Source organism: Phoenix dactylifera, chromosome 3 (assembly GCF_051530095.1).
Source record: "Phoenix dactylifera cultivar Ajwa chromosome 3, Ajwa_hap1_PhDact_Kaust_v1.1, whole genome shotgun sequence".
Lineage (NCBI taxonomy): Eukaryota > Viridiplantae > Streptophyta > Magnoliopsida > Arecales > Arecaceae > Phoenix > Phoenix dactylifera.
This window is the reverse complement of record NC_143192.1, coordinates 31332159-31347612: the sequence shown is the minus strand read 5'-3', so window position 1 is coordinate 31347612 and position 15454 is coordinate 31332159. Positions and strand designations below refer to the sequence as shown.

At 39.9% G+C, this 15454-nt stretch overlaps 1 protein-coding gene across 5 annotated transcripts in view; it reads left to right on the top strand.

Annotated features, from left to right (window-relative positions):
* The first annotated feature begins 14487 nt into the window (after positions 1-14487).
* TPR9 (Tetratricopeptide repeat (TPR)-like superfamily protein) overlaps positions 14488-15454 on the top strand; it is a 28355-nt gene continuing 27388 nt past the window's right edge. For 4 of the 5 annotated variants that reach the window (XM_008815601.4, XM_088717949.1, XM_088717952.1 and 1 more), the window contains exons 1-3: positions 14488-14767; positions 14856-14990; positions 15314-15400. In XM_008815601.4, the coding sequence (XP_008813823.1) occupies positions 14639-14767; positions 14856-14990; positions 15314-15400 (351 nt within the window). In that variant the 5' untranslated portion in view covers positions 14488-14638. The remainder of the gene's footprint in view (positions 14768-14855; positions 14991-15313; positions 15401-15454) is intronic. The other variant, XM_088717950.1, reaches the window with a different exon arrangement.

Genomic DNA, 15454 nt, shown 5'->3' with positions numbered 1-15454 from the left:
TTTAGTATTTTTACATTATCTTATTCTTGGATTTCTCGCTGCCGACGTCCAAAAAAAAAAAAAACGGAGCCCGAGCAGAGGAGCATCTTCAAGTAGCCAGGTGAAGTTCATAGCCTCGGCACAAGAGCGCTCACGGTACCAGGTACCCATTCGATTAATGTCTACATTATCTCATTTATTTTCATTCTTGGTTAATTAATCCGATCATCCGCCTCGGCAACCCGAGGTTCGGGCTCGAAGTTCGCTAAGGAATCTTAAGTCTAGTGGCCTTATCCTAGGGCTCGGTCGAATTCCGAGCTAAACTCGGAAAGTCCCCCCCGAGCCCAAGCGCGTCCTAGACATAAGCACCGCTATATTACTCGTCTTGGGACCCTAGTTCAGCTGTGCCGAGCCGTAACGCAAGCTCGGTTATATAGCGGACGAAGTTGGAGCCGCAGAACCTAATTCCTTAATATAAAAACGGATTCAAACGAAAGATCTTTAGTCAGCCAAAAATGGAATCAAAGCATAAGTCATAACAAACGTATATTCATTTCAAAAAGCCCATAGGCCAAGTACAAGAGTCCGGACTCGGCCTTAACAAGTATAAAGGCCATTCCGGCTTACAAAAAAAAAAAAGAGAGCAGAAAGGAAAGGAGAACTATATAAAGGGCTCAGGCCCGGCGATTTCAGCAGCGGTCGGCTCCTCTGCGGTCGAGGCCTCCACGGTAGCCTCGGGAACCGCCCCGGTGACCTCGGGGGCGATCTCGCCTTCTTCAGCTTGACCCTCCTGGTCGGCCCCGCCAGAGGTTGGAACCTCTGCCTCCGCCTCCACTTCTGGACTTTCGACCCCAGCGCCTGATTGAAGCAGGCTAAGGTCGAAGTCGGGAAGAAGTCGCCGCAATTGGTTGCGGAAGTCCTTGAAGCCCTGGATGAGCCCGTTGACGCCTTCCTCTTCCATCAAGTCGCGAAACTCTTCCGATTCACGGAAGAGCTTGACGGCGTCCTGGGCCTACTCCCGGGCCTCCTTCTCCCGAGCCTCATGGTAGGCGGCCTTCCGCTCCAAAGTCTTAATTTCTCTTTCGCGGTCCGCGAGCAGAGATTGCACGTCGAGTAGACGGATCTCGAGATCTTGGACCTTTATTCGAGCCTCCCCCACCTCCTGCTCGCGTATAGCGAGCGACGATTCGGCCTCCGTCCGGCGGGCCTCCGCGGCGCGCGCTTCAGACCTGGTCAAAGTGTGCGCGCCCTTCTCCTCTTCAAGTTCGGCGACTAGAGCCCGAACCTCGTCCTCGGCCGCCCCTAGCTTCGCTTGAAGCACTTTCTGCTCGGCCTCGGACGCGAGGAACTTTGTTTCGGCCTCCTCACGCCCCCTTTGATGCCTTCGGGCCCGGTCCCGATAGTCCTGGATGATGTGAATCATCATTTCGGTCTCGTGGAGGCGCTGCAAGAGGAACACGTAAGAAATAGTTTTAAGCCGAAACACAAATTTGCACAGAAATAAAAGCTGACTTACTCGGATGGAGGAGCAAATAGTGGAATCCATGAACTCGCCATAGTTCATGGACCGGATCTTGGCCTGGTCGGCCGGGAGCAGCGCGACCCGGAGAACTTCGCGCGCCACTTGTACGCTGTCGAGGGCCGAGTCGCCCTCAAAGACGGCCCATCCAGGAGCGTATGGCACCCGCTCCTGGGGGCCCGATGAACCCGACAGGCCGGCCTGGGTGCAGCCGACCCCGTCGCTTCCTGGCTATTCCCCGGCTCGGAACCGGAGAGTTGGGGTCGAATTGGCGGCCGACTTGACCGCCGCATGGTAAAAGAGGGGCGCGCGAGCGCCAAATCTGTCGAAGTCCTCCCTCCCTGGTTGGAATTTGGAGCTTCCTGCCGACCAGAGATTTGCGAAATGGGCACCGGGCATGGGAGTGCCATCGTGGCTCCGCCAGAACCTGCGCCCTCTCCCCGACCAGCCTCAAGGCGCGCGGGGCGAGGAGCGCGCGCCTCAACTGAGGTGGTAGCCGAGGTCTTCGCTTTCTTCCTTGGCTCGGTCGGCTCTCCCGAGAGCTCGGCTGTTCTCTTTTGGAACCGGGCGTATAGGACCTCGCTCTTGGTCACCATTTTTGCGATATCTGCAAGGACGAGCAGGATTAAAACTTGGAAACTGTAACAAAATGAAAAAGACACCCTACTGCTACTCTTACCATGGGGACGCGCCGAGCTCAGCCCAACATTCACTAGAGCATCCTCACTGATGAGGCCGCCCAGTAAGATGCCGCCCCCAAGGCTGCGAATGGTGTCGAGGACCCCTTGCTCGCGCGAAGAAAGCTTAGGAACTTTGTTGACAGACTTGAGTTGGGTTGGCCCCCACCTAGGGTTAAATCCCCATGTCCGTTCAGACCCCAGGAAGAAGAACTTCTTCTTCCAGTCATGAATGGACGAGGGGGCACCCTGAAAAAGTGGCCGACCCGCCCGAAGGGCGATATAGAGCCACTCTCCGTCTCCCGGGTTCGACTTTAACACAAAAAGTTGCCGGAAAACGTTAACAGAGGTCGGAATCCCGTGCAGTAAGCACAGCGACAGGAAACCGATCACTGTTCTCCAGGCATTTGGAGCGAGTTGCGCCGGAACCAGCTGGTATTCCGTTAGCAACTCATCCACGAAGCCGTGAAGAGGAAACCGTAGGCCAGCCCAGAGTGATTCCAGATACACTCCAATTCGGCCTACCGGAGGGTCGGTCACCCGATCCCCCTGCCTGGCGGGCTCCAACTGGAACCCTTGGAGAGGAAAAAACCATTCCTCGGTCATTTCCACCTCCAGTACACCCATGGTGGACTCGACTTCACTTGGACCGGAACCCATTAGGAAAAAGAAAAAGGGATTATTGGGAGAAAAAGAAGAAAAGGGAAAGGGACCTGTGAGACGCCGGGAACAAAAACCTCGGACTGAGAAAAACTGGAGGAAGAAGACAATAAGAAAGGAGAAGGAAGCCAGGTGAGGGTTTATATAAATCCCTCCAACGGCCCAGATCAGCGAGAAAAAACGCTGCTCCCCATTCGGGTTACGACGCGTATCAATCCAAAAGATAAAATGCCGCATTTATTCCGGGCTGACGCTTCGAACACAGAAGCGCCCTATCGAATCATACGGCCCCATCATGAGCCCACGACGCGAGGACGCTTCGGAGAAGGCGTCCCGATAATGAGGTATTCTCGGGAAAGAAGAAACGCTGCCTATTAAAGGCGTCTCAAAGCGCCCGATAATTCAAAAACGCGCAATAATTTCAAAATTTTCCATAATAACCCAACTAAAACTACTTCCCGCGCTCAAGCTGGTAGCCAGCTAGAACTAGGAAGTCGGAGGGTAGTGTTGGGAGATTACCCAAGTCACAACACCTCAGAGGCGCTCGACCGAAGGGCACCGACCAGAGAGGCGCTCGACCGAAGAGCGCCGACCAGAAAGCGCTCGACTGGAAAGCGCTGACCAGAGACAAAAAGCACCAAATAGAGGCGCTCGGCTAGAAGGTGCTCGACCGAAGGGCGCCGACCAGGAGCAATCCCGCCACAGGAGACTCCGCTAAGCGACCTGCTCGGCTCGGCACCTCCGCTAGGCCCATGCCTTAGCCGAATACCCAATCACTGCCTAATCCTCCAACAAGTCTGACAACCAAGTACGTAACTCCACTACAATCTGCCATCGTCCCTAAGTCATCAAGGCACAGGATCTCCACAGGAACTCGGCATGACCTGTCATTAATGCATAAGACCCCCTCGGGCCTCCGATGCACTCAGTCATTAAATGAACACCGCTCAAGACGATCTCCGGATCACTGAACCATCACAGCGTATGGCTCACCCTGACCACCGGTTCACTCAGCAATTAATGAACTTACCATCTACGAACCCCCGGGCCTACCATAACCGGCGGTTCAACATACTCCAATGGGCCCAACCGACCGTGACAGCTCCCTGACTCCGGTCTGATCCGGCCTTATTCTCCACAACAACATTAATGAGCGTGATCGCGTCCAATTATCGCAAAAGGAGACAAACTCCCCTGTCACCTCCCAGGTAACGCTATGTCCCTCTATAAAAGGGGCGGGCCCTCCTCCACTACAACAGACAGATTAGCCCCCTCTGACTTAAGCTTCGGAGGGCCGACGCCGGATAATCCGGCCACCGGCTTTTTTGCAGGACTACCCAGGGGAACACCGCCAGTCGGCGCACCGTCTCCCACCATCCCGGCAACGGAACTCCTCCCCCTCCTTGGTCCGCAGCAGCCCCCGGGTCCAATTTCCAGCAACACTTCTTTAGGTTTAGTTTTAGTTGCTTTAACAAAAAAGTTTTTAAGAAGCTTCTATTTGTTATTTGGCCTATAACCTAAACTGGCTTTATTAGAAACAGCTCTTCGATTGTTCAAAATTATTTCTATTTTTTCTGAGCTATAAGTGAACTTTTCTACAATATATTTGTATTTATCTACTTCTTTCTTTAGCTTTTGGTTTTCATTATTCAAGTCTTCATTCTATTTTGCTAAGGTCAGTTTTTCAGATTTTAGCTTTTGAGTTTCATTGATTAAATATTATTTTTTCTTATCAAGTTTTTCATAATGATTAACAAGAGTTTGATTTACAGCTTTCAGTTCTTTGTTTTTCATTCCAAATTTTCTATAATCATCAATTAGCTCATGGAAAGCATCATGTAATTCTTCAAAAGTAAAGTTTAAGAAGGGTTCAAATCTTACCTCATTTTCGTGTGCCATGAGACAAAGGTTTACCATTTCTTGAGGTTCATCTTCGGATGATATCTTCTCACTATCACTCCACGTTGCTACAAAGGCCTTCTTCTTCTTCTTAAACGTTTTCTTTAGTAGATGACACTCTTGCTTGAAATGTCCAGGTTTCTTACATCAAAGCATATGATAGGTTCTTTTCCTTTTTTCTTTTTCTAATTCTCCTCTAACTATGGAATTTCTCTTGAAGTGTAGCTTCCTTCTCCTCAAGAATTTGTTGAATTTCCTTACTAGGAGTGCTACATCATCATCATCATCTTCTTCTTCTTCACTGTTGTCCTCATATTTGTTTTGAGTAGTGGCCTTCAAGGCTATAATCTTCTTTCTTTGGGTTTCATCCTCACAGTGTTGCTTCATGGGCAGCTCGTATATCATTAGAGATCCAAGAAGCTCTTCTAGTGGAAACGTGTTGAGATCTTTGGTCTCTTGAATCGCTGTCACCTTAGCTTTCCATGACCTTGGAAGGGACCTAAGAATTTTTCTGACAATATCCGTGTTAGCATATGATTTACCTAAACTTTTTAAACCATTAACAATGTCAGTAAATCTAGTAACATAGCAGTTATAGATTCATTTGGTTTTATTTTAAACAATTCATAATTATGCACTAATATGTTAATCTTGGATACCTTAACTTGATTGGTACCTTCATGGGTAACCTCAAGTCTATTCCATATTCTTTTGGCAGAAATGCAGGTTGAAATTCTATTGAATTCATTAGAATCTAATACATAATAAACATTCATTGCTTTGGTATTCAATTGTGCTAACTTTCTATCATTGTCATGCCAATCTCTTTCAGATTTGGGGATAACTACATTATCTATTATGTGTGTAGGGATGTGTGGTCCATTAATGATTATGCTCCAAAGGTCATAATCTTATGCTTGAATGAAAATTCTCATTCTTGCTTTCCAATAGGTATAATTTGTTCCATTGAACAAAAGGGGCCTATTAGTGGATTGGCCTTTAGCTAGAAAAGATCCAAAGGGGGTTGCCATCTGATCTTTATCTTTTGACGGTTGGGTTAATAAATTAAAATTAGAGCACCTGTTCTGATACCACTTAATGCCCAGAAGACAATCCAAGTGGGGAGGGGATAAATTGGGTCTTTAAAAATTATGCTATTCAAATTTTACTTAGTGAAAGCTTTCTTGATTTTAAATTGAAGCAATAATGGAAATGCAGTAAAGAAGGGAAGACAAATAAATCACAACACAAATACACAAGGTTTTATAGTGGTTCGAAGCTAACTCTTGTTCCTACGTACACTCTCCAAGCTCACTTGAGAATTCACTATAATCCTTAGTTTACAGCCTGGTTGTTTTGCGAGTTCACAATCCAACTCATTGTTTTGCCGAGATCACAATGAATCCAGTTGGTTTTTTCTGGATCACCAACTTAAAACCAAACCTCAACCAACTTTAGTTGAATACAATCCAATTCACGGGCTTGGACAAAGCCTTAAACCCTTGATTCAATCTCCAGATTGAATCAAGTTACAAGATAAGAAAAGATTGTTTTTAGAATAATTACAAGCTTCTTTATATAAGCAAATATATCAATTTAAATAAAAGAGTAAAGAAAGAAAGCATGTAAGCAAAGATGCTGCTGGAAGAATTTTGGCTTCTCCTTTACTTGACCCTCTTCTGATTTGACATGAAGTTGAGGATCACTGAGGCAACTTTGATTAGAGAGGAAGCTTTGAATTCAACCACTTGCTTTTCTTCTCTCTCTTTTTCTTTGAATTGCCCTTGAAATGCTCTTTTGAGGTGTATGTATTAAATGCTCTATAAGATCCCTTGAATGCTTAAAATGCTTGTTGAAGAACGGTTAAAACACCCCTTCATATAGTCTTCTCTTTGAGAAATAGCCGTTAGACACTGAAATCTAGCCGTTCTGCCACTTCTGGATTTCTGACAAACTAGCCGTTGGAGTGCCAGCAGATTTGGAGACGTCTCGGCCTTTCTATGAGTCGGCTCGTCTCAAGTTAGAAACGTCTTGAGTCGGCCTTTCTATGAGTCGGCTCGTCTCAGGTTGAAAATGAGTTTTTGTCTTTCTGCGGAAGACGGCTCATAATAGTCTGAAGTCGACTTGCGCACTGCTTGCAAAAACCATTCTTCTGTCATTTCTCTGAAGAAGACAGCTCGCGTATGTCGGGAGTCGGCTCGCGTTCTGCCCAGAGAAAAGTGTTGTTCTGTTCTTCACTGTGGGAGATGGCTTGCGCTCAACTGGAGACGTCTCATGCACTGGCATATTTGAGACAGTCTTCTGTCTTACTGCAGAAGTCGATTCGAGGATGTGCCAGTCCATTTTCTAAGTGCCAGAGACATCTCGTCCATAGTGGGAGACGTCTCATGTACTGTCCAATTGCAACTATGGTTCATTCAAAGTGTTTAACTCATCTTAATTTCTTTGAACCTTTTCCTAATGAATTCCTCTTAAGTTTTTATGTATTTTCTCCTGAAACACTCACTTAAATTCATTAGTACAATTAGAAATATATTCATGTGTTTTGGGCTCATTAAAATCAAATAGGGGATCAAACACAATTGATCAATAAGACCTCAACAACACCACCGGCATGATGGTGTTCAATAGCAGATAGATCGAGATCGAACCGAGAACCGACCGCACCAAGATAACTCTACCCATCATGGAGAGTGCGCCCATCTGCCACCCCTCAAGCCTAAGTCTGATGTTCATCTCAACGTCCGCACAATCCCTGCATCGAAGGCGACGCCCTATGATGAGAACGCCTAGATACCTCCTAGTGTCCACCTACTCACCCACACCCAATATTTCCATGATATCCATCTTCACTTGCACCTTGATCTTCGGACTGAAAGTAATCGCTAAGTTGGCCAAATTGACCCATTGACCAGAGGCTGCACAGTAATCCTCAAGGATCCTCCAGATGGCCCTTGTCTCCTGCCTTATGGCCCACACTAGGAGCATACATTCATCAGCAAATAGAAGATGTGATATTTGAATAGCCGCCGGCACCAATTTATATGCCTCTAAGACATGGGTCTCCATAGTATGTTGAAGGGCTCTGGATAGTGCATCTGAATACGGAATGAAGAGCAGTGGAATAATGGGCACCCTTGTCGCAATCCAACTAAGGATTCAAAGAAATGTGGGCCCCCTTTGGACTATTTGGAGCTTTGATTCCAGCTGGTGATCGCCAGAATTTGGCTGCGAAGGGCAACTCCTTGTTTTTCTCTATTTTTGGAAATCAACCTTGTTTCTTCTTTTTCCGGCTGGTTCTTCCGCCAACGCTTGCCATTGGAGGCTCTCTTTGGCGCCGCGCAGTGGCTTATGGCCATGGTCGAGGTTCCAGCCACTAAGATGCTCTATTCCATAGTTTAAGGGGTTGGAACCCCGATTTTTTTGATGGGTTTGGTGCTGCCAGTTGCTAGTCGCAGCCGGCCACCTATTGGCTAACTATAGGTCCCTTGACCCCATGCACCACTGCAACAACTATTTTTGCTTTGAATCTAGTCGGCGAGTCGTCAAATTGCTGATAATAGGGTCTCCCCTGCTTTGATACTTCTTTTCTTCTATTTTGTCTGCCGTCGTCAGGCATGGTACATCGCCGACACTGCTGTAGGTTGTCGGCCACTAGAGGTTGCCAACCACCAGCATCATCAAGGGCCTTGGACTCTAATTTGGGGGAGCTTTTAGAGGGCCAAAAAGTACTTTCTGGTCCTCCAAAAGTACTTTTAGATAAAAAATGGTGTTTGGTAAAATTTCCGAAAAGCTGTTTCAGCTTTTGCGGAAAGCTGAAAACAGCTTTTGGAAGGAAGCTCCAATTTGGAGCTTTCCGAAAATGCTGTTTTCAGCTTTGTCAGAAAGCTGTATTTTTGACAAAAATGCTCATATTAAAATATAATAATTACATAGTTTGTCCCTTTATAAACCTAAAAATCTGCTGGAGCCAAGAATCCTAGCTGTCAGACTCCCTTCCGCAAGAAAAATTGTTAGACAGATAAATGGTCATTCGGAGGATGAAAAATTAATTGACATTAATAATTAAAATATTTTATATCTTTATTATTGTATTATACTATAAATATGATATTATATTACATTACATTATAATACATTAATATTTATTTTAAATAATTTAATATTATGTTATATTCAGAAAAATTAATTTATTCTAATAATTATAATATTTTATACCTTTATTATTGTATTATACTATAAATATAATATTATAATACGTTATATCATAATACATTAATATGTTATGTTAAATAATTTAATATTATATTATATTATGAAAAATTAATTTATACTAATAATTATAATATTTTATACCTTTATTATTGTATTATACTATAAATATTATATTATATTACATTACATCATAATACATTAATATGTTATTTTAAATAATTTAATATTATGTTATATTACGGAAAATTAATTTATACCAATAATTATAATATTTTATACCTTTATTATTGTATTATACTACAAAAATAATACATTATATCATAATACGTTATATTATAATACATTAATTATGGGAAATTAATTTTTACTAATAATTATAATATTTTATACCTTTATTATTGTATTATACTATAAATATTATATTATATTACATTACATCATAGTACATTAATATGTTATTTTAAATAATTTAATATTATGTTATATTATGAAAAAATAATTTATACTAATAATTATACTATTTTATACATTTATTATTGTATTATACTATAAATATAATATTATAATACGTTATATCATAATACATTAATATGTTATGTTAAATAATTTAATATTATATTATATTATGAAAAATTAATTTATACTAATAATTATAATATTTTATATCTTTATTATTGTATTATACTATAAATATTATATTATATTACATTACATTATAATACATTAATATGTTATTTTAAATAATTTAATATTATGTTATATTATGAAAAATTAATTTATATCAATAATTATAATATTTTATACCTTTATTATTGTATTATACTATAAATATAATATCATAATACGTTATATCATAATACATTAATTATGAGAAATTAATTTTTACTAATAATTATAATATTTTATACCTTTATCATTGTATTATACTATAAATATTATATTATATTACATTACATCATAGTACATTAATATGTTATTTTAAATAATTTAATATTATGTTATATTTATACAAATAATTATAATATTTTATACCTTTATTATTGTATTATACTATAAATATAATATTTATTACATTATATCATAATACATTAATATGTTATGTTAAATAATTTAATATTATATTATATTATCAAAAATTAATTTACTCTAATAATTATATTACTATTATGCTATATTATAATAATATTATTTTATATTACAAATAATATTATACTATATCGTATATTTATATATTAATATATGTTATATTTTATTATACTGTTGTATAATACTATGCAATGTCCTTTATGGTAATTTTGTCATACAAAAGTATTTTCTCAGTTTGTTTACCAAACATATGTTAAAGTACTACAGCATTTTACAAATGTAGTTACCAAACAGCAAACAGTTTTTTATAACAGCTCTACTTCCAACAGCTGTACTTCCAACAGCTCTACTGCCCATGGCTCCCCCAAACAGGGCCTTACTCTATTTTAGAAAGGAGATAAAGGGAAGGAGAGAGGGCCTCACAGCTCTCTTTTTCTTCTTTCCTTATTTTCTCTCTCCTCTCTCTAGTTCTTCTCTCTCTTGCTTTCTCTCTGTTTATCACTCTTTTCTCTCTACTCGTTCTCTCTTATGTTATATTATTGTGTTGGTGTGGATGTATGGAGATTCTTATTAGGCTGTAAAGCTTACACCATCTCTTCTATTTTTTTCAGAGTTGCAAGTCGCTTAATACTTGGCTAGGGTTGGAATCATGGATAAAAGGATAAATAGATAGATCGTTACTGATATTGGTTGGATGATTAAATTTTGTAATTGTACCAATTTTATTGTTCTTTATGAATTGAGATCATTATTATTTAATGATATTAAGGTTGTAATAATTTTCAGGTCTAGTATTCTCTCTAGGGCCCTGTCCTAGAAAGTATACGACCTTGTCTTATGGCTGGACCTGGGTGTTGGGTTTGAGGTGCAAAAGTTGGTGACAAGCAGAAGAGTGAGTAGATTTGCATTGCGAATGGTTGTTTGATCTTCTCAACAAAATATGTAATAAAAAAATCAAAAGTCAACGCAGAGACTTGGTCGGTTGCGCATCAATATATATGTTCTTAGGTTTTTCTACGGCACTTCCAAAGGCATATTAGTCTTTTTAACCTCTATAAATTCCTAACCGAATATATATCTTCTTAGTCTTTTCTACAGTACTTTAAAGGGCTTTTTAGTCCTTCTAACTTTTATAAATTCCTAACCCTATGTGTGTGTGTATTTAGGCTCCGTTTAGGGGAACTGTTGGTAATAGAGCCTTTGGAAGTAGAGTTTTTATAAAAAATTGTTTGCTGTTTGGTAACTATATTTCTAAATTGCTATGCCACTTTAACATATGTTTAGTAAACAAACTATGAAAGTACTTTTTGGTATGACAAAATGACTATAAAGGATATTGCATAGTATTATACAATATAGTATGATAAATTATAATATGTATTAATACATAAATATATGATATAGTATAATATTACTGTAATATAATATAATATTGTTATAATATTGTATACTATAGTATAATAATTTAATATAATATTAAATTATTTAACATAACATATCAATGTATTATGATATAATATAATATAATATTATATTTATAGTATAATACAATAATAAAGGAATAAAATATTATAATATTAGTGTAAATTAATTTTCTATAATATAACAAATTTTCTAGCTAGGTGATAAATTAGTTAAACAATTATTAAAGGGACATTTTATGTAATTGTTATATTTTATCATAAGTATTTTGATCAAAAAAACAGCTTTTCGACTGGACCTAAAAGTGCTTTTCCAAAAAACTTCAAAATGGAGCTTCTTCCAAAGAGATGTTTTTATCTTTCTGGAAAGATAAAACATCTTTCTGAAATTTTTACCAAATTTTTTAGCTAGGTGATAAATTGGTTAAACATTTATTAAAATGACATTTTATGTAATTGTTATATTTTATCATGAGTATTTTGATTAAAAAAACAGCTTTTCTACTGGGCCTAAAAGTACTTTTCCGAAAAACTTCAAAATAGAGTTTCTTTCAAAAAATTATTTTTAGGTTTTTGGAAAAGCTAAAACATCTTTCCGAAATTTTTACCAAACACCCCTATTTTATCTAAAAATGTTTTTGGAGGATCAGAAGGTACTTTTTGGTTTTCTAAAAGTTCTCCCAATTAAGTCTTAGACTTCTCTCCAGCACTTCAAAGGGCTTTTTAGTCCTTTTAACCTATATAAATTCCTAGCCATCCGAGCTAACTTGGACCGTTTTCATTTGACCATCAGTAGCTGGTCATGGGCGTGCCTAGTGTGGTAAATTTATTGAATTTCAGGATATTTTGTAATTTTAAAAGATAGCTGGCGCGGTAAATTTTTTGAGCCTCGAGGGCGTTCTGGAAGTCGCTTCTTCCCCTAGCCCCGCTGCCTTGCAGGGGGTAGACCAGATGCCTTGCGGTGGGCAGTGGGCGGCGCTGTTAATGGCGGAAGCTGCTTCTCCCCACTAGCCCTGATGCCATATGGTGAGTGGCGGCGGCAACGGCGCCAGAAAGAGAGAGGAAGAGGAAGCTTCTCGGGAGGGAGAGCTATCTGGAGCCACACCATCCCAGCCACCATCAGGGCCGGCAGAATTGCCTCATCCTACCACCGCTCTTCTCCGGCACGCCCACCGCAGCCACCCCATCATGGTCATCATGGTGGCCGCGGCGGCTATGCTCATCTTCCTTGGCCACACCACTACTGCGCTAGTCCTGTATCGCCGCATCGCCCGTGATGGCGCCGGCTCCACAGTCCCCATCGATCTCAAGCCCCTGCCCTTCCTGTTCGTCTCCGTTTTCTGCGGCGTCCTCCTCGCCAACCAAAAACGAGCTTGTCTTTAAGGGGAGTGCGAGAGAACAAGTTCTCCCTCACTGCCTCCATTTACGCCGCTTGCTCCAACATCGTTCCCGAGGCCGTCCTCACCCTCAACACCACCTCCAACTTGCTCTCGCCCGCCTCCTCTACCACCTCCACTCCCTCCTCCCCTCTCCCTAACGCCGCCATTGCTTCCGCCCACCGCCTACATTTCCGGGGAAGAAAGGATTTTAGTAAAAAGATAAGATAAAATAGAAGTGGCAACTGGCTCCTAACTATCCTTTCTTCAATGGTAAATCCAACAGTATGGTGTGAACTGGTCTTCATACTGCTCATTCACTTGAAATGCGGTCAAGTTAACATAAATTCAACCATGTATTCCTCCTATACATCAATTTTTATTTCTCAAGAAAATCCAACTGCGTATCTTTTCTTGAGAGTTCAGTTCCATATTTCATTCATTTCCCTGTTCCACATCCTGGTATCTAGTTCCTCCAATTAACATGAGGATATAATAGTATGGCAAATATTTAATACCTGTGTTTCAGAAAACAAATCCGGTATAAAGATTAATTATGAGGACCCGTGCGGGTATGTGTTTAGTTCCACATTGATTATTTGCTGGGTAGATCTTGGATACTTATATAGAATCAAAGAATCCAAATAATATTTTTTGGCTAGCCATTTTGGATGAGGTCTTTAATTGCTACAAATTGTATCAGAACGGATCTAGACCATAACCTATGTGGACTAGGAAACACTACAACACAGATTTATTAGGACTGACCATGAGCCGATCGTGATATTTGTGATTAGATTTGAATGGATTTGAACCTTTAGTCTGACGAGAACGTCAGCGCTTGAACGAGCAGAGTATATGCAGATCCGTGCAGGCGTGTGTTTAGCTCCATATCAGTTATTTACTGGATAGATCTTAGGTATTTATACAGCATCAAGGAATCCAAATAATACCTTCTCACTAGCTATTTTGGCTGAGATCTTGAGTTGTTACATCAATAAGTAGGGCAAAAGACAAAACATTAGATTGAAGAATTTGAACCTTCTAAATGTATACAAATCCTGCGGATAAGTCTAACATCAATCAAACATCCCATGGATTGCGAAGACTCATGCACACATTTGTTTTAATTTTGGCCATCTCAGCAAAAATAATAAACAATTTTGGTTGAACCATTGCTTATTAATTTTTCCTAATATAATTAGATGTGCTTGTGAATTCGAGCTATGTTTTAGTTGGGTAAAATAATATAAATAAAAAATAACCGTCATTATTAAATATTTTTTAAAATATATGATAATAATTTTGAAAAACTACAATAATAATTATTATTTTAAACTTTGATAAATTCTAAAGCATTGAGGGATTGACTTTGGCGCATACCGATCTGCCCTTTGCCCTTTTTTTTCCTTAAAATAAAAAAGATGGTCTAAGAGTAAAATTTTGATAGATTGATGGTGCCTTGGTTGCAAGAAAATCCACGGACGAGGAGATAAGAAATAGAATTTTTGGAAGGAACTTTTTCCCCAAAATAATTAATTATAAATTTTCAAATTATTAGTATTTTGATAAAACAAGTAATAAAATTATTTGTAAAAATAAATTTTTAAGGCAATTTTGGACTGGTACGCATAGGATAAACGTTTCCTTGGAAGCCTTCGGCCACGTCTGCACCTTTTGCACTGAGCTTAGGCCTTAGGGTTTTAGGGAGGTGTAGTATAATCCTCCATTGGAAATTCTGGAGATTAGGGTTTGCTTTTCTAAAGGGGTCTCTCCTGTCGAGCACTTTGAGTAGAAATTCCGGGCATGGAGCGGCTGAAATCTCTGATTCCGAACGACCTCAAGCGGATGATCGGCGAGAGCACGACGGAAAACCTCACGAGCACTTGCTCTTCCCTTCTTGAATTCTTCCGCCCTTTGCCTCAATTTCAGCATGTAATTCCCGGTTTCTTGATTTTTTTTTATACGTAATATATTCTGAGATTTCTTTGATGCCTTGATCCTTCCATTCGTGAAATTTTAGGTTATTAAGGAGCTAACTGACCCGGAAATGGCACTGTGTCGGAAAAGCAAGGCTGCAGCTCTGGATTCGAAGCAGAAAGGAAACGAGTGCTTCTCGAAAGGGGATTATGTGAAAGCTTTAAGCTATTATTCTCAGGTATTAGGATGCTGCTTATCATTTTTGTTTCTATCTATTTTCAAGAACTGGCAGTTTTCTTTTCTCCGAGCGTTTTTTTCTTTGCGAGTTGAAGACTAAAATATTTTTTTTCAAAAAAAAAGTCATTTCTTTTTTTTTGTATGATTTATTGCCCCTTGAATACGTGATTGGTTTTCATCGATTTTTATTTTTTTATTTTCTTTAAGATTCATAAATAGTTGCTGCAGATACTAAAAAGATAGACTTCTGCCTCTTGCCCTTCGTCTTCTTCTTGTTTTTTTTTGGGCAAACATTTATCCATATGTGCTGCTCTCTTTTAACAGGCATTACGGTATGCACCATTGAATTATGATGATATAGATGTGAACTTGGCAGCAACACTCTATGTTAACCGTGCATCCTCCATGCATGTGAGTTTTTCTATTGGAATTGTTGTTCAAGTGAATAGTAATTATCTTTATATG